Raw genomic sequence first — 23,361 nt, forward strand, 5'->3', positions numbered from 1 at the left:
GAGATAATGTACAGTAAGTCCTCAATAAAATGTGCATTATTATCACTAGCCCCAGTCGTGTTCTTACTGTTGTCCTGGGGCCCAGAGATGCACTGTGAAATGCTCAGGTTCATAGCAAGGGGAGCTGGGGCCTGCAGCCGGACTCCGGGCTCTGTGTCATTCTGTAGGGCTGTTTTTTTGTTTCAAAAAAGAACTTGGTGTTTCTCAGCTTTTGTTTCTGTGTCACCCTCTTTGTCTGACTTTCCAACTCAGGCTTCCTCTTCCCCCCACCCGTTTCCTGTCTCCCCCTTCTCTCCGCAGCAGCTGAAGGTGCATACAGCATCAGCTTCCACCTCACAAACCCCAACAATGCTCTGTGGGCTTCCCCTCCCCCAACCTGCTGCCTCACTGCAGGCTCCGGAGGTGGCAACAGGTTTGTTTTCCGATGGGTGGGGTCAAAGCCCAGCTCTTGGGCCTGGGAGAGGCCACCTAGAGTTCCTCGTAGCACTGGTGACCTGACCCTCAGCCTCTGACATCTGCCACCCTCAGCCTGGCCCCTGGGGAAAGGGAGATTGTTGGCCTGCTTCGTGCTTGTGACAGGGTCCCTGCCTCCTGCCTGTAACAGAAAGTGCTGCCAGTCTGTCGCCTGTACCGGGGGCCTGGGCAGGAGTGTTTGTTCTGTCTCCCACCTGTTGCAGGAGGTGGTGTCAGGCCTTCGCCTCTGACAGGGGCTGTGGCCTCGTCTCTACCTGGGTTAGAAGGGTTGCCCTACTCTCCAACCGTAATTAGGGGGTGTTGTCCTGCCCTCTGCCCACAGAAGAGGCTATGACTCTGCTCCCTTAAAGACACCAGGTGGTCCTGTCTGCTTCCTTGAACAGCCAGTTGTCCAGCGGACTGTCTGTAAGAGGGGTGTTAGCCTTCCCTCTGCAAATAATAAAGTTCTTGCCCCATGCCCTGAGATGGCATGGCTTTGGTTCCATTGTGTGTCTAGCAGCTGTGTGCGCCTGGTATCTATCTGACTACCTGGCATCGTATCTGCTCTCCAGCGATTTTACAGGGATGTCATTCCCCCCCGACTCTGAGGTGATGTTACTTTTGCACTCTGACTGTATTGAAAGGGTCACCTGGCCCTCAGACCAACAGCCGTGCAGCTTGCCCTTCGCTGAAAGCTGAGTGGGTGTCTACTCGCCTCCTGCTCACTGGGGCTTCAAGGCAGCCTTTGAATCTCTGGTCCAGGTGCTCCCTCGCGGGGGGGTGGGGGGGCGGAGGAAGTTGCATCCAATATCCTCCTCCACCTCCGGGTGCCACCTTCGGGGTGAATGGGGCCTGGACTGGGGGTGAAAGGACCCTCGAGGGCTGAGAGGCAGGGGGCGATGGCAGCAGGAAGCTTGGGGTGCTGGAGGCTTGCGGTTGGGCTGCTGGGGCCCGGTTGGCTGCGGAGCCCTCAGGAGGAGGCAGGAAGTCAGGGTGGGACGTGGGCGCGGGGAGACAGCCGGTGGCTACGACGGTGAGGGGAGCCGAAGCTGTGTCTGGGCAGCCGGGCTAGGCCAGGAAGACCATGTGAATGGGGCCAGGGGGCTCCTGGGCTGGGCAGGTAAGGAGTACCGGGAACAGGGGCCTAAGGGCTGGGTGTGGGACCTGCGAGCAGAAGGCTGCAGCTGGGTCTGGGGTCGGGCTCCCCCGGGATGCAGCAGCCCTTCAGGCTGGGGTCAGGAACACCTGGACGGCAGGTGGGAGGCAGGCTGAACAGCCAGATCTCCCCTTTCCTGTGTAGCTGTCTCCTCCTGCCTCCACCACTGCCTGCCATCAGTGCCCACCTCACTGGGAGCTTTTTCCTTGGGGATCTCTTAGGTACTGAAAAGGCCTTCAGAATCCCTACATCCAGCCCCTCATCCCACAATGGATAAGCTTCCTGAGGCCCAGACTGGGCAAAGCACTCCCTCCCCCACAGTCCGTCAGCAAGGCAGAAGCAGATAAGGTGATGACCCAGGGAGAGGTGATGGCCTAGGATGTGACTCCCCCCTGGAGCAAGGCGATGGACAGGCTTGAGTCAAGGGTCCCAAGAGTCCTTCCGCTTGCTGGTGCAGACCCCAGTGACAAGACTCTCTTGAGAGAGGGAGGGGAATCACCCAGAGCATCCGGAGGGACACGTGAGAAGTGACTTTAGCCTCGACCCACACTGCTTGAGAGAAGGAGGGGGTCTTCCTTTGGGAATGGATGGGCATGCAAGGGGATATTTACCATCTGGGATGGGGCCTGGGGCGGAAACATCTGACAGGACTCCGGGAAGTTGGGGGGTGAGAGGATGATGGGAGAAGGGAAGAGGAAGGGCTATTTTTATTCTGGACAGGGGTGCTGTTGGCCCTGGGCAAGGACAGTCTGGATTTCCATCTGGAAACTTGCCACTCCTGCCCCTGCCAAGTGTCCACAGGATGTCCTTTCCTCTTCCCTTTGTTCCCTCCCGCCCCCCACCCCTGCCCCTGCCGCTGCCTGCTTCAGGCCAGTGGGTCCTGCTGGTTCCTACTTCAGACCCCAGGAAGGTGGAGGCCCAGGGAGGCAGAGTCAGCTCCCTGTCCACCCCCTCACTTTAGCTCTCAGCCTGCAGTTTATGGGGTAAATCCCCACCTGAGCCACACTTTCCAGGTTTCCCCTGCCTCCCCCATCGCCATTGGAATTTTTCTTGAAACAGTTTCCACAGTCTCAGCCATGTCGCAGTCTTTCGTCCCCAGCTTCAAGGCCTGCAGCCTCTTGTGGGGCCTGGAAAACAAGCTGGGTCTTCCCTAGACTCCTCCAGACCCTGGACCGGCATGGCCCATCCCACACCCCAGCCTGTGCTGAAGGATGATTCAGGGTCCCTCGCCCTCGAGGCTCTGGGACAGAGGCGCTTCTCAAAGGGAAAAGGGCCAAGAGATGGAGCAAGAGAATGGGCGGAAGCTCCGGAGATCGAGAGGAGGCTTCCCTTGGGTGATCGGAAGGCTTCCTGAAAGAGTCAGGTGGTTCTGAGAAGAACAAAGGCCCATTTTGCAGAGTACCTAGGATATGCAGCCAGAGTCACTGTCTCTGGGTTGTTCCTTGGGTCCTAGGAGGGCAGAGACCTCAGGGCAAAACCAAACACAAGAGAGCCAGCGGGGTTGGTGTAGAGCAAAGGACATGCATTTCACAGTCAGGCTGACCCAGGCACAATTCTGGTTCTGCCATTTCCTTGAACAAATGACTTCACTTCTCCAAACTCCAGTTGATTTATTGGTGAAGAGGTAATAATAAATCCTCTTTGATTTCCCACCAGAGAGTGCTGGTGGGAAATCAAAGAGAAAATGGCTGTGATGTGCGGTGGGTAGTACCTGGCATGCAGTAGGTGCTTAACAGAGGTTAGGCAACCACTTCTCCTGCAAATGGTGTACCCAAGGGTGTGTGTGTGGTGGGGATGTGGGGGGGGGCTGTCCGTACCCGGAATTACTCCTACTCAGCACCTTGGCAGGCCAGTGGGCAGCCCATTCCTTCACACTTGTGGTGTAGCTTTGCAAATGAGCTTGTTTCCTGTGTGTTCTAGTGGGTGTGAGAATTCTAGGCTGGGCCACAGGGTCTATCTTGGAGGAGAGTCCCACATATACCTTCCTACAGACACATAGACACACACACACACATGATCCTTCCCTCCCTAGGCCAAATATCATTCATATCATCACTAGGAAATGTAGGTGTGCATGGATGTTCAGAGGCAGAGGCAGGGACCACATATATATCACACATCAGTTCAGTTCAGTCGCTCAGTCGTATCCGGCTCTGACTGCAACACACCAGGCCTCCCTGTCCATCACTAACTCCTGGAGCTTACTCAAACTCATGTCCATTGAGTCGGTGATGCCATCCAACCATCTTATCCTCTGTCGTCCCCTTCTCCTCCCACCTTCAATCATTCCCGGCATCAGGGTCTTTTCAAATGAGGTCAGTTATTTGCATCAGGTGGCCAAAGTATTGGAGTTTCAGCTTCAACATCAGTCCTTCCAGTGAATATTCAGGACTGATGCCCTTTAGGATGGACTGGTTGGATCTCCTTGCAGTCCAAGGGGCTCTCAAGAGTCTTCTCCAACACCACAGTGGGATCCTATAAATCCATGCACAGACCCACAAGCTGATGGCTTCAAGGCCAAGCTCAATTCAGTGAGAGCAGTGCTGAGGGGAGCTGAGTTTGTGGGTGGGGTGGAGGCGAGCGGGGCCCCCATCCAGGTATTGGTTGGATGATATCTGGAGCTATATTTCCAACCCTTGGTCTAAAGAATGCTAGTCCCACGAGGCGCCCGGAAAGAAAACAGTTTTGGGTCCAAATCAACACAGCCTCAGCTGTGAAGCGTCCCATGTGAAATTTACCATCAATGTTAGCTTCCCCAGAGAAGGCGGCTGTTCGATCTTGTCTAACCCGGTGTTTCTCAGACTTCAGTGGTCACAGAACCTTTTTTCTTGTATCCCTAGTCCCTTGCCTGCACCTCCAGAGACAAGAGGAGCAGTGGAAGGTTGATTCTTCTCAAAGGATTGTGTCTCTTACCAGAGTTTTTGCGTTGGTGGGGACTTGGTTGTTTTCTGTTTTTCAATTATAAAATTAGCACATGGCTGCTTCTAAAAATTTAAACAGTAGGGACTTCCCTGGTGGTCCACTGGCTAAGACTCTGTGCTCCCAGTGCAGGGGGCCCAGGTTTGATCCCTTGTCAGGGAACTAGATCCCACATGCCACAACTAAAGATACTGCATGCCGCAACTAAGACCCAGTGTCATTAAATAAAATAAATAAATATTTCTGAAAAATTTAAACAGTACAGAGACATATACAGAAATATAAGAAATGCAGCTCCCTCCAATCTCACTCTTGGGCTATGCTCACTGTGAACAGTTTGGTGTACATCCTTCCAGATTTTCCCCTATGTGGCCACTGAAAAGCGTTTTAGTTAAGAGTTTAATCCCTGGAGGCAGATAGCCTGAGGTTCAGCTACTTATTTCTATCACTTATTTGTTATGAGGCCTCAGACAAATAGCTTTACCTCATTTGGGCCTCAGTTTTTGCATTTGTGAAATGGGGATAATAATAGCACTTACTTGATAGGATTATTATGAGAATAACATGAAGTCATGCAAATGAAGGTTTAGCACAGTCTGGCTGAAAAGAATCCCCTAGGTATCCATATTCAAATGCAAATAGGGGGATTCCCTGGTGGTCCAGTGGTTAAGAATCAGCCTGCCAAGGCAGGGGACACAGGTTCTATCCCTGTGTCCACGCACATTTGCTTTCACATGCCGCTGGGCAACTGGACAATAGCCCCCACTCTCCGTAACTAGAGAAAGTCTGCACACAGCAACAGAGACCCAGTGCAGCCAAAAATAAACAAACGAGTAAATAAATACAATATTAAAAAATAAATGCAAATAGGCTTAGACTCTACATTCTGTTCTGTGACTTACTTGCCATGTTATCTCTGGAACATTTTTCCATGTCTATGTGGAGATCTACCTCACCTTTTCAGTGGTTTTAGCTAAATATCGTTAATTTGGTTAGCGGGCAATGTGGTGATTTTAAGATGCTGCTTCCTGGACAGTATTGCTGTTTGGCGCTGTTAGTGTTGTCAGGAGTCCCAGACGTTACTGGTCAGTGAACTAAAGGCAGACCTTACTGCCTCCTGTGAAAATAGAGTGACCCACCAGAGGGGCACCCACCTCTGTCACAGAGGGCAGAGTCAAGTGGACGGGAACCTCTGATTATTCACCTGTGTGTCCCCAGCTCTAGATCAGAGCCTGGCACATAAGACATACCCATTAAATTGTAATCCGTAGGCTGGCCAAGTAAGAAAGTCGTGCCTCCTCTAACCTACCAAGCGAGGCCTAAGCTCAGAGCACTGTTTCACAGTACGGCATTTCCCCAAATACCGCATCATTGATGCGGGTGAGTGATCTTAGGGGGTCATGAATGAACATGTGCAACTGTAAATTTAGGTATCATACCATGTGTTTATTTTAATATATACTGATTTCCATTTATAGCTGGTGATACTAATTTTCCATTTTTTTAAAAAAAAAATTAAAGTACACTTGATTTACCATGTTCTGTACTCATTTTCCATTTATGGTAGCAAAGTTTTCATTTGAGATAAATATATTAAATGTGAAAAATGGTCCGTGGAAGTGCCAAAAATCAAAAAGGAAAATGAATATGTTTAAGGCTGGGGTCATGAAATACCCATGCTGGCCTCAAATAACAGTTTTCATTTACTTGGTCCTTACTATGTACCATGTTAAGTACTTTATTATATGAGGTCATCTAGATATCACATATTATGTTCACAACAGCCCTGGACACAGATATTTTTTTAATTTCCATTTTGAAGATACAGGAACCGAGGGAGGTTTATGTTCTTTTTCTTTTTGGTCACACCGCGAAGCATGCAGGATCTTAGTCCCCTGACCAGGGTCCAGGGATTGAACCTGCCCAAAAGCCCTCTGCCAGTGAATGACTGGGAGGCCTTGGGAATGAACTTGGGTGACTGTGGCACGGACATGGGGAGCTGAACCTCTCTGATCGGCACACTCCCAGAAACTTTAATAGAGTGGTGTGGATTGCCAAATTTTAAGTAATGCTTCATCCTGATAAAACCTACATGATGCAAAATACAGACAGAGGTACATAAGGAAGGGGACTCAATATGACAAATTACTCTATATATACAAGTTACTAGTTGGAGGACCTCTACCCAAAATACAAGCTTTAGAATAATCACTCTATTGCCCTTTTTATGGCAAAACTAGGAGAATCAGTTCTGTGTTCAAACCACTCCCAGTTTGTGAGACTAAATCCATCTTATTTGCATATAAGAAAAGACTCATCCTTTTGTTCTCCGTTTTCGTGAACTCTGTGAACTCACAGGGTTTATTCCAAACCGGTATTATATCAAAGAGGAACACTGAAAAAGGAAGGAATTCAGGATGTATCCCTGTTTTACCCACTAGAAATTATTTGCCATGCCTGTCAACCCTGATTCTCAAGTACCGTGATGAGGATTCGGCATGGACAGCCACAGCCCAGGCGCTTCACTGAACATATGCACTTTCACCAATTATCAAATGTTCACCAAAGAAAAAGGCCAAGAAAATGCTTTAAATTATTCCTAACAGATTTTGCCACAATGTGGCCCAGAGTGGCCTGGGTCAGTGAAATAGCCTGCCTGCTCTTGACATACACATTGACCCAAGAAACCTGGGCAAGAAACTGGCACACATTTTGGACAGAATGTTCAATAAATGAAGAGGTTTACAGTTCAGGAGAGGGAAAGTCTCATATTTTTTTTTAAGGGGACAAAACACATTCTAGGCCGTCAGGTGAGACAATGTCTATGGAGTTGGTAAAAGTGAACGAGCTGGCAAGAATCAGAGCTTGTTATGGTTTGTTGTTGTTGTTTTAATACTGATGCTTTATTATTAACTAAAGTTCATACTGTATTCAGGTTCTCTTAGTTTTTAAAAAGTAATGAATTAATTTGGCTGAGTTGGGTCTTAGTCGCTGCATGAGGGATCTTTAGTTGCAGCAAGTGAGATCTAGTTCCCTGACCAGGGATTGAACATAGGTCCTCTGCATTGACTGCTAAGTGAAGTCTTAGCCACTGGACCACCAGGGAAGTGTAAAATAGAGCTCATTGTGGTGATTCCTAAACAACCCTGGGATCAGAAAATTTGGTCCAGGAACTTCATGAAATCTGGGATTTTTGATCAATTCTACACAGAGTATGAGCAGGGAAATTCCATGGGTGGAGGAACCTGGCAGCCTATAGTCCATGGGGCCACAAAGAGTCAGGCACCAAAAAAAAAAAAAAAGAGTCAGGCACCACAGTGACTAAACAACAACAATGATGAGCAGGGCACTGTGTGCTGGGCTCTGTGGGTAGAACGCTTTACCGCCTGAGCTACCAGGGAAGCCTGTGTTGGGCTCTGTGAAAAGAGACAAGAGAGATGGGACCTGAAATCTAGCCCTCACTCCACTCTCCAAGTTTGAAACCCCAGGGAGGGGTGGCCCTTTATAACTGGCACAAAGCCCTCTGTGGACCATGGACAGACCTTGAGTTTGACCAAGAACATTACAGACACCAGTCAGAGAAGGTCTAGAATCTACAAAGTTGCTACTATTGACCTTGAATTCTTGAGTTGGGAGGAAAGAATGTCCTGTCTCATTCACCCCAGAATCTGCCTTTGTTACTGATTCTGGGAGTCCTGGCTATTCTCTGGATCTGCTTCCTCTTTCTTTTTCTTTCTTTCTTCATTCCTCTCCTCTCTTACTTTCAATGAGAAATTTATATTAAGCTTTAATTTTTATTTTCTTTTTATTAACCTCATTTATTAAGCTGGTTTGATCAGACTAGAATGGGACCCACATAGCAACCCACTCCAGTGTTCTTGCCTTGGAGAATCCCAGGGACGGCAGAGCCTGGTGGGCTGCCGTCTATGGGGTCACACAGAGTCAGACACGACTGAAGTGACTTAGCAGCAGCAGCATAACCTCATAATTACATAGAGACCCGTACAAACCATACATACCCCCATTTCATTGTACAGCCATCTGCATACACGGATAGGTATGCACAAATAGCATGATGCTCAATGATTAATGTGCCTCAGTAAGCACAAACTTGTATTCACCAGCCAGGGAAATGTATTCTCAAAAACGTGCATTTTTGAGACTCACCTAGTGGAGCAGTGGATAAGAATTTGCCTGCCAATGCAAGGGACACGGGTCCAATCCCTGGTCCCAGAAGATCCCACATGCCGAGGTGTGACTGAGCCCGTGTGCCACACCACTGAGCCCACTCGCCTAGAGCCTGTGCTCTGCAACAAGAGAAGCCACTGCAATGAGAAGGCCGCACATCGAAGGGATGAATAGCCCCCGCTCACCACAACTTAGAGAAAGCCCAAACAAAAAAGCAACGAAGACCCAGCACAGCCAAAAAACTGAAAAATAAGTAAACCAAAAACATGCTTTCGAGATAGATGGAGAATTGTCTTAGAGAGAAAGGCCTGTTAACAGCGCAATGTCACACTTCTGATGGAGAGTAGATTCCATTCTGTCAGACCTCCTTCCCTGCTCCATTTTCTCCATCACCTCTCAGGATTCCCTACCCTCTTTAGACTTTCCAGGAAGTGAAGAACAGAGCAGAGTACCTGGATAGAGGAGGTAGGGGCCTAATTGGAATCCACCTCTGCCAAGAGCCCTCATGTGCTATTGGGAAAAACCACGCAGCTCCTCTGATCTGACACCATCTCCAAATTTAAAATGAGGCTGATGAATTACACTAGTGCTTCTTCTTTTATTTATTTATTTATTATTTTGGCTGCACTGGATCTTAGTTGCAACTCTTGGGATTTTAGTTGCAGCATGTGAACTCTAGTTGCGTCACGTAGGATCTAGTTCCGCGACCAGGGATGGAAGCCAGGACCCCTGCATTGGTAGCACAGAGTCTTAACCACTGAACCACCAGGCAAGTCCCTACACTCTTGCTTCTAAACTCTTCCCTCCAAGGACTTACTTGCCCTTCCCCTGTCGTACTTTTCCCCGCTCCCCCATGGCTCTCGTGATTTTGAGGGTTTTGCTGCCTAAACTACCTCATTTCGGTACTAATTTTGTTGTTTCTAGTTCAAATTTTAATCAGAGACTTAACTAAGTATGCATTGTGTGTGTGTGTGTTCAGTCGCTCAGTCGAGTCTGACCTGTGTCCGACTCTGTGCGACTCCACAGACTGTAGCCTGCCATGCTCCTCGGTCCATGGGATTCTTCCCGACAAGAATACTGGAGTGGGTTGCCATTTCCTCTTCCAGGCAATCTTTCCAACCCAGGGATCAAACCCGTGTCTCCTGCATCTCCTGAATTGGCAGGCAGATTCTTAACCACTAAGCCACCTGGGAACCCCAAGTATGCATTGAAGAAATAATAATGCAATTTGTCAAACTGAGAAACAAATCACCTGCAAGCCTTCAGTGTTATTCTGGATGCAGCCTCATAGGTGCATGTAGCTCCCAGTGGCTGGGAGCCACTCACCAGAATTATGTCTGACACTGTCAGGTCTTGGAGTCTTCTGATTGCTGCCAAGTGTTGTACTCCAAAACTCACACTTCTGTACAGGGCAGGGCCTGAAACTCGGTCCTCAGCTGGAGGACTCCAGGGGCCCTAAAAAAGTCACAGAAGAAACACTAAGGGTCAGATACCCAACAGAGTTACCAAGTACCATTTTCCTTAATTTAACACAGCTTGACTTTTTCTCACTCCTGGCCTGTCTTTTTTTAATCGACCTATAGTTGATTTACAATATTGTGTTAGTTTCAGGTATATAGCAAAGTGATTCAGTTATGCATATATATTTTTTCCCGATTCTTTTCCATTATAGGTTATACAAGATACTAAATATAGTTCCCTCTGTTATACAGTAAATTCTTGTTATTTATTTTATATGGAGTGGTGTGTATCTGTTAATCTCGTATTCTTAATTTATCCCTCCCCTCCCCCACCCCTTTCTCCTTTTGGTAGCCACAAGATCATTTTCTTTTTTTTTCCACAAGATCGTTTTCTAAGTCTGAGTCTGTTTCTGTTTTGTAATAAGTTCATTTGTATTAGTTTTTAGATTCTGTATATAAGTGATATCATGTAATATTTGTCTTTCTGTTCCTGGTTTACGTCACTCAGTGTGATAATTGTAGGTCCATCCATGTTGCCGCAAACGGCAATATTTCATTCTTTTTCACCTGGTCCCAGTCTTTAGGGACAGCATCATGTCCTCTCTGGCAGGTCCAGATTTATCCAGGGTATAGGTCCTGCCTGCATGTTTTCCTGGACCCTCGCCCAAGGCCAGGAGGCTCCTCTTCTCTCCCCATGTGACCCCAGCCTGGACCACGTGCAGTATTCAGCCCTAGATTCAGCATAGATTTCTTCTGCCGGTCGACCAGCCTCTCCTCACTGCTGCACCCCAGTTCATCCCATTTTCTCAACCCCAAGCTTTTCTCATCTTGCTCTTACCCTTTCCAAAGCCCCTGAGAATGTCAGGCCTAGAAGGGACTTAACTGATCTAAGTTGACACCTTATCTGATGTTGGTGTTCTCTGTATAATATAGCCAACTGGTGGTTTTCCAAGGGCTGTTTGACTATCACAAAAAACAGATGGCTCAGGACCTCAGACCTTAGACAGTCAGCTCATCTGAGGCGGGTTCCAGAATGTAAATAGTTCTTTTCTGGAGGCTTTTGCTGTTAATCAGTTCTAAGCCATAATAAAATTCACAATCAAAAAAATAAAAAAGCCATTTGCAGCCACAGAGCTGAGCAAGATCTCTCAAATGTCTCCCCAAGACTCCTAAAGTAAGGGGGAAGAGTAGATGCGTGAACACCTTTCCTTGAAAGTCTCTTGATTTGGCTTAAAATTTTATGTATTTTCCTCTATTTGTAATAGATCTGTTTAACTATGTGAATAAGGTTTAACTATGTGTTTAACGCTCATGCTTTGAGAGGTACACACCCGACTTCCGGTACCCATGAAAGGTTATAAGTATCTCAGTTTAAGAGACATGAGCTTATCAACTACACTCCAATATAAAATAAAAATTACATCAAAAAAAAAAAGAAATGTGAGCTTAAAGCCAAGAAGATTATTTACCAGTCACATTCTTCCACTTTCCAAAGCAGGAGTTGGTAGGGCAGAATGGGTACTCATGGAAGTCTTTCTAAGCTCTAAACCGAGCCAACATTTATCTAAGCTTCTGAGGAAGGGATGACAATTCCCGATTGACAGAAAAGGCAGAATGAAACTAGAGGAGAATGATTTCAGCAAAGTGACACAATGAGTATTATTCCCAGAATTTGAACATAACTCCAGGGACTATCCTTGAATCTTTTTTTTTTTTTCTTTTTTTCTTTAATTGAGTTATAATTGAATAGGTTCTTAAGTCTTACTAACTAAAAAAATGCCACTGCTCCCCACTTCTGGTTGACCTCAGCATGGATTAGCAGCTCTAGCTTTGTTCTGCCTGTAACAGTTGTCTGAGTTTGAGCAGAACTTTCTGGTCCTCTGTTTGCTCATCTAAAATCTGAGGTTAGACTTGGTGGTTTCTAAGACCTTTGCAAATGGGAGAATCTGTGCATTAACCCTCCACATACCAGTCAACATTTATTAACAAGAATCGTCCTGGGTGATGGGACATTCAGGCAAATAAAACACAACCTCTTCTCTTGCTGAACCCCTGTTCTCACCAAGCGGGTAGGAAAGGCAGGGGGACTGACACATAAATTAGTGTCATCATGGCACTCAGTGGAAGTTGATGATTGTGGTTGGTCAGAGTGGAACGTTGTAGGAACAAAAAGCATTGGCATTGGGGAGGCTTCACAGAGAAGGTGATATCTGAGCTGAGCCTTGAAGGTTGAGCTAGAGTTCAATAGATGGGCAAGAGTATTCCATGGCAGGTGAACCACACATGCAAAGGTATGTTGTAAGAAGAGTGTGAGTTTTTTTGGGAAGAGGAGCTCAGAAGACAGACTCTGTGTGTGTGTATGTGTGTACACACATGTGTGTATAGCAGAATAGACTGAGGAGATGGATTTGATCTTGATATTAAAGCTTCTTGAAAGTATAAATTAATTTATCTGAGGACTGGTATTTCCAGGTAGTCCAGAGGACCAGCCCTGGGGGCAGAGGTACTGTAAGTCCACCCCTGGGGACTTAGGGGTGAGATCCCCACTCTGCTTCAGGCAGAACAGCTCCACTTTTCCCTGCTTTATCTACGGGGTTCCGCTCGATTTCATCTGACAAAAAGTTTCCACTGCCAAAGCAAGCAAACAAATACAAAAAAATGTATGGCCAATATGGCCGCTGAGGGGTTTTCTGATAGGGAGAAGCAGAAAGAAGCCTCTGAAGCAGACTCTGTGGGGGATTTGGGAGAGCAGAGGCCTGATGGCTGACATTCGGGAGAGACGGTCCCTCATTCAGTGTCCTTGGCAGCAGGGGGGAACTTGTAATTAGAAGGTGAGGTACACACACCCCACTGGTAGGGGAGGATCAAAACTCAGGTCTCCCCTAGGGCTGGGGGAAGTGTATGTGATCTCTACTAGGTAGTCCCCCAACTTGGGGGATGGGCTGAGAAAGTGGGAGGGGGGAGAGGCAGGAAGTGGGCAACTAGACTAACAAAGGTGCCTGTGGCGGTTTACCCAGCCCAGGTGGGAGGGCGGGGCCTAGGTCTCAGCAGGGGCCATGTGTGACTATTGGGAGCTAGGACCCCATTTCAGCTTTTCTGCGGCTGGAGAATGGCGGCTGGGGGGCTGACAATCTCAGGCACTTCTGGAAGTTCCCAGGGCTAGGCCCTAGCATGTCTGATGTTGGGGGAGACCTTTCAGCCCCCTCTCCATTCCCCCAGGGACCATGGGCTGTAGCTGCAGCTCAAACCCAGAAGATGACTGGATGGAAAACATCGATGTATGTGAAAACTGCCACTACCCCATAGTCCCACTGGATAGCAAGACCACGGTAAGAGGCAAGGCAGGGGGCTTGGTGAGGGAATCGGGTGGGATGTAGGTGTGGGGAGAAAGGAACAGATCATCCCTACAGGTCCTGGAGATGACAGCGAGCCCCCCGCCACACAGCAAGGAAAACCCTAGAGAGGGAAAGGGACTCTTTTAAGGTCACACAGCAAGTGGTGGGCAAATTCAGTGAGACGATCCAGCCAAGCTGAAGTGAAGGCGAGCGGGAGAGTGGGGAGGCAAGCCAGGGTCTCACCCAGCCTCCAGCTCTCTGACTTCTCTCATCCCACTCCCACAGCTGCCCATGCGGAATGGCTCTGAAGTGCGTGATCCACTGGTCACCTACGAGGGATCCAACCCCCCAGCTTCTCCACTGCAAGGTGACCTCAACCAGCAGGGCCTGGAAGACAAGGCCTGTGGATCCTTGGCTGTCAGCCTCCGTCCCCTCCTCTCCTCCCCGACTTCTAACTCCTGAACTCACCCTCCCAGCCTGCTCCAGAAGTCTTCTCCCTGACTGCCCCTGTCTTTACAGACAACCTGGTTATCGCCCTGCACAGCTATGAGCCTTCTCACGACGGAGACCTGGGCTTCGAGAAGGGTGAACAGCTCCGTATCCTGGAGCAGTGAGTGCCCCCCTTTGCCCTGCCCATCCTGGGGTATCTTCAGTACCGCAAACCCCTGCGGTCCCGGCTTGCAGTGGGAGCCCTTCGGACAAAAATCGGAGGCTCCGGAGTGCTGAGCTGGAGGGTGGGGCGGCATGGCCTAACGAGGGGCTCCGACGGCGGGTTTCCAGCCGAGTCCCAGGCTGTGCAGACCACGCTAACCGCCGCCGTCGCGCAGGAGCGGCGAGTGGTGGAAGGCGCAGTCCCTGACCACGGGCCAGGAAGGTTTCATCCCCTTCAACTTCGTGGCCAAAGCGAACAGCCTGGAGCCCGAACCGTGAGTGGGGACGCGTCGTGGGAATGGTGGGACGCAGATCCAGGGACCTCGGAGCAGAGGCGAGGTGCTAGGGGTGGTGGCGGTGAATGCTTGAGGGTGATAGAGGAAGACTGGACCAGCGGACCAAGGAAGCCTTCGCTTCTGCCTTGAGCAGCTGGTTCTTCAAGACCCTGAGCCGCAAAGACGCGGAGAGGCAGCTCCTGGCGCCGGGGAACACGCACGGGTCCTTCCTGATCCGGGAGAGCGAGAGCACGGCTGGTGAGCCGAGGGGCTGCTGCGGGGCGTCGGGAGGGGGCCGCGGGCTGGGGCCGCTAGCCGAGGTCCGGGGTGCGAGGAGCCCGCGGGGGTGGGGGGCGTGGGGGCCGCGTTGGCGGAGGGGTGACTCGCTGGAGGCCACCCCTCCCCGTCTTCTGCGTTCCTTCATCCCTTCTTTCGTTCAGGATCGTTTTCACTGTCGGTCCGGGACTTCGACCAGACCCAGGGAGAAGTGGTGAAACATTACAAGATCCGTAACCTGGACAAAGGCGGCTTCTACATCTCGCCCCGCGTCACTTTTCCCGGCTTGCACGAGCTGGTCCGCCATTACATGAGTGAGCGCGGCAGGACTCTTCACCTGGGCCCTACCCTATCAGCCTGTCTCCCCCGGTTCCTCTCAGGGGTCCCCCTCCACCCCCCGCCCATCTCTCAGCATGCTCCTTCATTCCCCCCACCCCCACCCAAGTGCGTGAGGGGCGGTACCTTGTAGCCTCAGGGATCAGGTGACAGCCCCATTCCTCCCCTGCCTGTCCGTTTCCCCAGGTGGGGACTGAGTGAGCCCCCCACCCCCCAGTCCCGCCTTACTGACAGCCCTTCGCCCCTCCCTTGACCTCGTAGATACTTCGGACGGGCTGTGCACACGGCTGAGCCGCCCCTGCCAGACCCAGAAGCCCCAGAAGCCGTGGTGGGAGGATGAGTGGGAGGTTCCCAGGGAGACGCTGAAGCTGGTGGAGCGGCTGGGGGCTGGCCAGTTCGGAGAGGTGTGGATGGGTGAGTGAGGCCCTCCAGGACTGCGGGCAGGTGGGGAGGGGAGTCGTCTATTGAGGTCCTGAGAGTTCTACGACAGTACCCCGAGCGACTCTCTCTCACACACACACCCTGTTTCAGGTCAGCTGTCTGTCTGGCTCTGAGTACATGGGCTGCAAGTGACCCTCCCAATCCTTCTCTGCCCTAGGGTACTACAACGGGCACACGAAGGTGGCAGTCAAGAGCCTGAAGCAGGGCAGCATGTCCCCCGATGCCTTCCTGGCCGAGGCCAACCTCATGAAGCAGCTGCAACACCAGCGGCTGGTCCGGCTCTACGCGGTGGTCACCCAGGAGCCCATCTACATCATCACGGAATATATGGAGAACGGTGGGCGCCATAGCCGTGCGCGGCCGCTGGGGGCGCTGCCGTCTCCTCTGCCCCCTCCGGGAGTGGGGAGGAGATATGCGTGGCTCTGCACTGAGGTTTTTCTAGAGGAATTTTGCTGAGGCCTCAAAGACTGACTTTCAGGGGCGACAAGAGGGTGTGTGGAGAAGATACGGTTTGAACCGTATCTGGGAGCCCAGCTTGAGGAGGCAGACTCTGGTTGTTCAGCCGCTCAGTCGTGTCCCACTCTTTGCAACCCCATGGACTGCAGCATGCAAGGCCTCCCTCTCAGGTTCTGGAAGAGCACTCAACCCCCATTTTCCCTCACCTGCAGTACTGTTTGCTTTCTTCAAAGCCTTATCTTGATCTAAGGATGCTTGATCTCAGGAGATGAGTAGGTCCATAGCCCCTTTTCTATCTCTTCTGCCCCCAGCCTTGCGGGGTCTGCTCTGTTCCAAGGCCCTCTTTTTCAATTCTTGGTGAGCCTCTCTCTGTCCCTTCCTCCACTGTTGGACAGATTGAGAGCCCAAGGAAGGGTAATTTAAATAAATAGAAATTTCTAGGCCCAGCTTTGGGCCAAGTCTCTGTCCCACCTCTGAGGCTCAGTTCCCTCAAGAATAACAGCAGAAATCTAGCAGAAAGTAGTAGTCATTAAGGGCTCTGACTGCTTGGGTTAGAATCCTGGCTTGAGGACTGTGTGGCCTTGGGCTGATCACTTCACTTCTCTCTGCCATGGTTTCCTCATCTGTAAAATGGTGATAATAATGCAATAGTAACTTTCTTTTTTTTTTTTTTTATTATTATTTTTTTTTTCCAGTGGGTTTTGTCGTACATTGATATGAATCAGCCATGGATTTACATGTATTCCCAATCCCGATCCCCCCTCCCACCTCCCTCTCCACCCGATTCCTCTGGGTCTTCCCAGTGCACCAGGCCGGAGCACTTGTCTCATGCATCCCACCTGGGCTGATGATCTGTTTCACCATAGATAGTATACATGCTGTTCTTTTGAAATATCCCACCCTCACCTTCTCCCACAGAGTTCAAAAGTCTGTTCTGTATTTCTGTGTCTCTTTTTCTGTTTTGCATATAAGGTTATCGTTATCACCTTTCTAAATTCCATATATATGTGTTAGTATGCTGTAATGTTATCTTTCTGGCTTACTTCACTCTGTATAATGGGCTCCAGCTTCATCCATCTCATTAGGACTGGTTCAAATGAATTCTTTTTAATGGCTGAGTAATATTCCATGGTGTATATGTACCACAGCTTCCTTATCCATTCATCTGCTGATGGGCATCTAGGTTGCTTCCATGTCCTGGCTATTATAAACAGTGCTGCGATGAACATTGGGGTGCATGTGTCTCTTTCAGATCGGGTTTCCTCAGTGTGTATGCCCAGAAGTGGGATTGCTGGGTCATATGGCAGTTCTATTTCCAGTTTTTTAAGAAATCTCCACACTGTTTTCCATAGCGGCTGTACTGCAATAGTAACTTTCTTATAGGATCTTTGTGAGGATGAAAGCTAATGCATATAGAGCAGTTAGGACAGTGCCTGCTGTATAGTAATGGCTCAGTAAGTTTGTTGTTATCTGGCTCTGATTCTTTGGGAGTATAAAATCTGTCCCTCTTTCAGGAAGGGAAAAAAGCTAATTGGCCAATGGATTCTGAAAATGGCAAATAGCAGGCCACCTTCAATTGGTAGTTGCTTGGAGCTCTGTGTTGAGAAGGATTCTGAGGTTCATTGGAAGTGAGCACTGGGATTGAGTAGCAATATCTGCCATAGACACAATGGAGGAACGACAGGGTCTGTCCACATATTTGCTGCCGTTGGGTGAGGTTTTGTCTCAGTGACTAATTCAGCACTCAAATAGGGACATTCAGGTTGTTGTCATCTTCACACAGGGTTTTAATCTCTTGAGAAGGGCCAATGGTTACTAGCTCTGTTCCAGCCACTCTAATGCCTGGTATTTTCCTAGTTACTCTCTGCTACCAGAAAGATGGTCCCTCACTCCCTCATGATACCTATTTTCATATTCCATTTTATATATTCAGCATACATTTATTGCTGTTTACTGTGGGCTGGGAGGAGCTTCCCACGCGCCTCACGTAAAGAATCCGCCTGCCAATGCAGGAGACACAGGAGACGCAATTTTGGTCTCTGGGTCAGGAATATCCCCTGGAGGAGGAAACGGCAACCCACTCCAGTATTCTTGCCTGGAAAATCCCATAGACAAGAGGAGCCTGGTGGGCTACAGTCCATGGGGTCCCAAAGAGCCGATACAGCTTAGTGACTGAGCATGCATGCACTGCAGGCTGGGAATATTGATGAACAAAATAAGAATCTTGCTATCAGAGAAACCTTGCTTTAGTTATGCACCCTAGGAAAACCAGTTTATGCCATAGGAAAGTCTTAGCAGGAAGATGATGATGATGATACAATTTATTATTCTTGGTACGATGTAGAGAGGCTTTTTAAACGAAGAGTCTAGCTGAGCCATGACCAAAATGAATCTGTAGCAGAAGAAATGGGACAAAGAGACTTTGGAGTGGGAACCCAGTGGTCTATGAGAAAAATCTCACAGTTGTCTAGGGTAGATGGAGTAGAAGAGGCAGGAGTGGAGGGAAGAGAAGAAACTGCAGATGTGGACTATGCAGGGCTTGGATGCCTGGCTGAGGAGTTCAGGTTCCACCCCACTGGTGACAAGAAGCTTGCAGACCCCTCCAAGTGGCATCTTAGTCCCCAGGAAAAGGGCATCACACATCTCAGGTACCCTTACTCTGAACACACACTCCTCCATTTTCAGCTCTTACTCTTTCTACCACACATCAGACATGGCCTCTAGACCCCTAGTTAGGGGAGAAGGGTCTGGGAGCTTCCCCCTGGGGCAATTTGGGTCAGCAACTCTTACTTCTGTCCACAGGAAGCCTGGTGGATTTTCTCAAGACCTCCGAAGGCATCAAGCTGACTATCAACAAACTCTTGGACATGGCCGCCCAAGTAAGGAGACTGGGGAGGGGCTGAGCATGGGCACAGGGCAATGGGATGCAGATGTCTGTCCCAGGGCTGCTGACCTGTACCTGGTCTGCAGATCGCAGAGGGCATGGCATTCATTGAAGAACGGAATTATATCCACCGCGACTTGAGGGCTGCCAACATCCTGGTGTCCCATAGCCTGAGCTGCAAGATCGCAGACTTTGGTCTAGCACGCCTCATTGAGGACAACGAGTACACAGCCAGGGAGGGTAGGTATGGGATATGAGGGAAATCAGGGGTCTCTGGGGTCTGGCCTGGCAGACCCTGGTGACCTCACTGCCCTCCCTCCAGGTGCCAAGTTTCCCATTAAGTGGACAGCCCCAGAAGCCATTAACTATGGGACATTCACCATCAAGTCGGACGTGTGGTCTTTCGGGATCCTGCTAACAGAGATTGTCACTCATGGTCGCATCCCTTACCCAGGTCGGGGTCCAGGCTGAAAGGGTGATGGGGAAGGGCAGCAAATTCATGTCTTTCTACTTCCTCCTGGGCTCAGAATGTGAACCTTTCCAGCTGCTTCCTCTCCGTCCTCCTAGGAGTGGCACTCGTGCATCCCCAGTCAGGTGCTACATCTCGTAGGCCTGTCTTCCATTTCTGTCCCTGAATCTCTCTTCCTTCAGTAATCCCAGCTCTTTTATTTAATTCTAACACAGGCAGCCTAGTAGGTAGAAGAGGATTTGGTCTGAGAGGCAAGAGGCCTGCTTTCTTTTTTCATTTTTTCCCAAGATTTATTTATTTTAATTTCTGGCCACACCTTGCAGCACGTGGGATCTTAGTTCCCCAACTGGGGATCAAACCTGCACCTGCTGCATTGGAAGGCAGTCTTAACTGCTAGACCACTGAGGAAGTTCCCAGAGGCCTGCTTTTTATTACTACATCTGCCACTGATCTTTCTGTTTGACTTTGATCAGATTATTGCTTCTTTCCCCAGTTGTAAAACGTGAGGTTAGAACAGTATTTGACCCATATGAAACACTCAAGAGTGTTAGGTTTTATTATTAATCACTTTGGGCAAGTGACTACCTTTCTGAGCCTCAGTTGCATGATATGAGAAGCAAGGTTATTTTTGAAAGAGCTTGACTCATAGTAGATGCTCACGAAACACTGACTTCCTTTCCCTCTGAAGCCTTCCATGTCGAGTGAGAGAGATGTGTAAACAACCAATTCCCACCCTCTCCCACTCCTCGCTCTATCTCCTTGACAAAGTTCTTTACCACTGAATTCAGCCAGGACAGGAATGGAATTTTTTTGGAAGGAACTTGCTAGGAAACTCTGGGGAAAGGAAACAGAACACAAAGACAGGGTCGGGAGGTCGTGCTGCCCAGTGGCCAGACTGGCAGAAGCTTCCCACATTCTGAGCAGTGTGCCCAGAACTTTGCTCCTGGGAAGGTTAAAACACCTTAGAATTAGGTGTGAGTGTGCAGGCCTTCCCTGGTCTGGACTTGTCCCATCAAAGAGTTCAAGGGCAGCGCTGGGTAGAAACATACTCTTGTCATCTTGCCAAGAACTCACACTGCTCCCTTAGAGAATTTTTCTCCTAGAAGAATAAAGGCAATGAAAGCACGATGATAAATGGCAACTGACGCATAGTTTCAGGGTCAGGGAAACTATGGGGAGTAATGGGGACCTGGGTAAACTTGCGTCTGCGCCAGCAGATGGTTGCTATTAAGACACCAGGGCCCAAAAAACAGAGCTGTGTTTTTTCAAGAGAAGCCAAAGCTTGGAGTTTTAGGAAAATTTGCCTATTTCCAAATATTGGTGATGATTCAGATTGTTTAAAAACACAATAAAGGGCCAAGCCAAAGTGGGTCTGTCTGTGGGCTATATTTAGGCTGGGTGTAGCCAATCGGTTTGCACCCTTGACTCTGTCCATCAGTGTTGTTTCCTAGCCTATGTCTTTCCGTGCCCTGATTTTTAAATGTGAGGGACACCTATCTAGAGGCTCTCCAGGGGCAAGGCTTGAGGAAGAGAAGTCTCTATTGACTAGGTTCCAGTTTGAAGCTTTGTAGGAGTAAAACTATTGTTTTGCTAGGACGTCTAGGAGTTAGGCTTCTCTTCTCAGGAAAATGAAGGAGAAACCAGAGGCCACACAGGTAATTTAGAAACAGGGAGTCTGTTTCTGCTATGACCATTCAGTTCTCCGGACCAGCATCTCTTGGGGTCTACATGTAATGGGCCTCGCTGATGGGGCCAGGATCAGTACAAAGGGAGGGAACTGGTCCCAAGATGACTTCATCTGGGTCACAGAGGGGCCTAGTGAATCTTCTGTGCCCAATGCAGGGTCTGCCTGGCTGAGGCCCAGGATCCACCTGGCTTCCTGATGCAGCATCTCATGTGCCTGTTTCCAAAGCTGGAGAAACTTCTCCACTGTCCTGGCTGTGGGCCCCCATCCTGCGCTGGGCCCTGACAGCACCATCCTTCCCCACCAAATAATAATCATCACCGGTGCTCTTTATGCTCCATCTCCTCCTCCAGGCACCATCCTCAGGGCTGCGTACACACTTTCTCATTCAATCCTCACAACATCTCTAGGAGGTGGGAGCTCCTATTATCCCATTTTCCAAATAAGGAAACTGAGGCTCAAAGAGGGGCAGTGGGTCACGCAAGGACTCACAGCCAAACACGTGTGTTATTTCATGTTTAAGCCATAGCAGACACTCCAAGTGGCATGACTGACCTTTCGTAGGCACTGCCAGTATAGCCTTACCGTCCTTATCATCGATGAAGACCAAGATCCCTTTGGATTGGTGCTCACACCATACCTGTTGTCAGATATCTTCTTGACCATCACCCTGCCTCTGGGCTTCCGAAGCCTGGAGCCTTGATGTCAGTTCTCCTATTAACCTCTAGGGATGACCAATCCTGAGGTGATTCAGAACCTGGAGCGAGGCTACCGCATGGTACGACCTGACAACTGCCCGGAGGAGTTGTACCAGCTTATGATGCTGTGCTGGAAGGAGCGCCCAGAGGACCGGCCCACTTTTGACTACCTGCGCAGCGTGTTGGAGGACTTCTTCACGGCCACGGAGGGCCAATACCAACCCCAACCCTGAGGGCTGTAGGTGACTGGGGCTTGCAGCCCTCCCACCATCTTAGCCAACCTGGCTGGGGGAGGTGCCGTTCCTGTGTCATACCCATGTGGCCTATGCACACTTGGACTCAGCATGTGAATCCCGCCCATGTGCGACACATACACTTCTCATGTCTTACACACAGGATCTGTAGTTGCGTGGGCTTTGCACATGTGTCTTGTACATGTGTGGCCTGTGCATATATGTCTTGGACACTTGTCCAAGTTGTCTCTTTCTGGGTGCCCCCCTGACTTCCAAGACCACCAAAGAGAGGAGAGAGGCTGTGATTAACACCTGCTTCTCCCTGCCCCCTTTTCCTTTCCCCTGGTCATCAAGATGCTCTTTGAGGGCTGGGACCTTATCTAAAATACCTCTGTGTGCTCCTCTTTGGTGTTGGCACACATAAGGAGCTCAATAAATATCTGTTGGCGAAGATTGTACATCTTTCTGCTGCCCACTCCAGTCTCCTCTTCCCTGCGGGGGGCGGGGGGGAGTGGACGTTCCGAAGATGGACACTGAGGCACCCTGATTTGGGGTGAAAGGTGGGAGGGATGAAGGTATGTCTGAACTTTTTCCAGCCCTGCTGATGTTGGGTGCCAAGAGAAGGTCCTTATACTTTGCGGTATGTGTTTTTTAAACCCCTTCAAACCTCCACCCCAAAGAATTATGGGCACCCTAGCCAGAACCTCCTAGAGAGTAGATGTGTCCCAAGACCCTTCCTTTCCCATTGTACAAGGGTGACTGCCTTTTCCTTTTTACAGCTACTGATTCAAGAGCTATATGTTCTGATTCACCTTTAAGGTGTTTTTAAACATTGAGTTAATCCACTCACTTAACAAATATTTATTGAACATTTACTGTGCACTAGGCAGTGGATAAGATCTCTGGGGAGCTTACAGGGAAGATAGACAGTAAGCATCACAAAAAAATAAATGGTATGGTATGCTGCAAGATGATAGTGGTAAGGGGAAAATAGAACAAGGAAAGAGGGATTAAGAATGTCATATTTGGGGGAGATTTGTAGTTTTAAAGAGGGTGGACTAGGAAGGTCTCATCGAGAAGGTGAATTTTGAGCAAAGATTTGAAGGAGGTGAAGGAGTAAGTGGTATAGGGGAGGAGCACTCAGGCAGAGGGAACAGCCTGAGGCAGAAACTTGAGACACAAAGGGCAAGCTCTGAGACATAAAGGCTGCCTGAGGGAGGAGGGTAGATCCTATGGGGCCTGGGCCTGTGGCTTCTGCAGGAGCCATTTTGAGACTCACATTTTAAAAGGATGGCTCTTACTGCTGTCTTAAAAACAGACTGAGAGCCTTCCCTGATGGTCCAGTGGAAGACTCCATGCTTCCACTGCAGGGGGCATGGGTTTGATTGCTCTTCCGGGAATTAAGATCTTGCATGCCAAGGCACAGCCAAAAAGTAAATGTGTGCTG

At 49.4% G+C, this 23,361-nt stretch overlaps 1 protein-coding gene across 1 annotated transcript; it reads left to right on the forward strand.

The window, feature by feature from the left end:
- The first annotated feature begins 1,435 nt into the window (after window positions 1-1,435).
- LCK (LCK proto-oncogene, Src family tyrosine kinase) lies at window positions 1,436-22,372 on the forward strand. Its single transcript, XM_043445703.1, has 13 exons — window positions 1,436-1,573; window positions 13,396-13,505; window positions 13,797-13,878; window positions 14,031-14,121; window positions 14,339-14,437; window positions 14,592-14,695; window positions 14,878-15,027; window positions 15,311-15,463; window positions 15,648-15,827; window positions 18,749-18,825; window positions 18,917-19,070; window positions 19,153-19,284; window positions 21,712-22,372. Exons 2-13 carry the CDS (start codon window positions 13,401-13,403, stop codon window positions 21,912-21,914), a joined length of 1,530 nt encoding a protein of 509 aa, XP_043301638.1. The 5' UTR covers window positions 1,436-1,573; window positions 13,396-13,400; the 3' UTR covers window positions 21,915-22,372.
- The last annotated feature ends 989 nt before the right edge of the window (window positions 22,373-23,361 follow it).

This window comes from Cervus canadensis, chromosome 24 (assembly GCF_019320065.1).
Source record: "Cervus canadensis isolate Bull #8, Minnesota chromosome 24, ASM1932006v1, whole genome shotgun sequence".
NCBI lineage: Eukaryota > Metazoa > Chordata > Mammalia > Artiodactyla > Cervidae > Cervus > Cervus canadensis.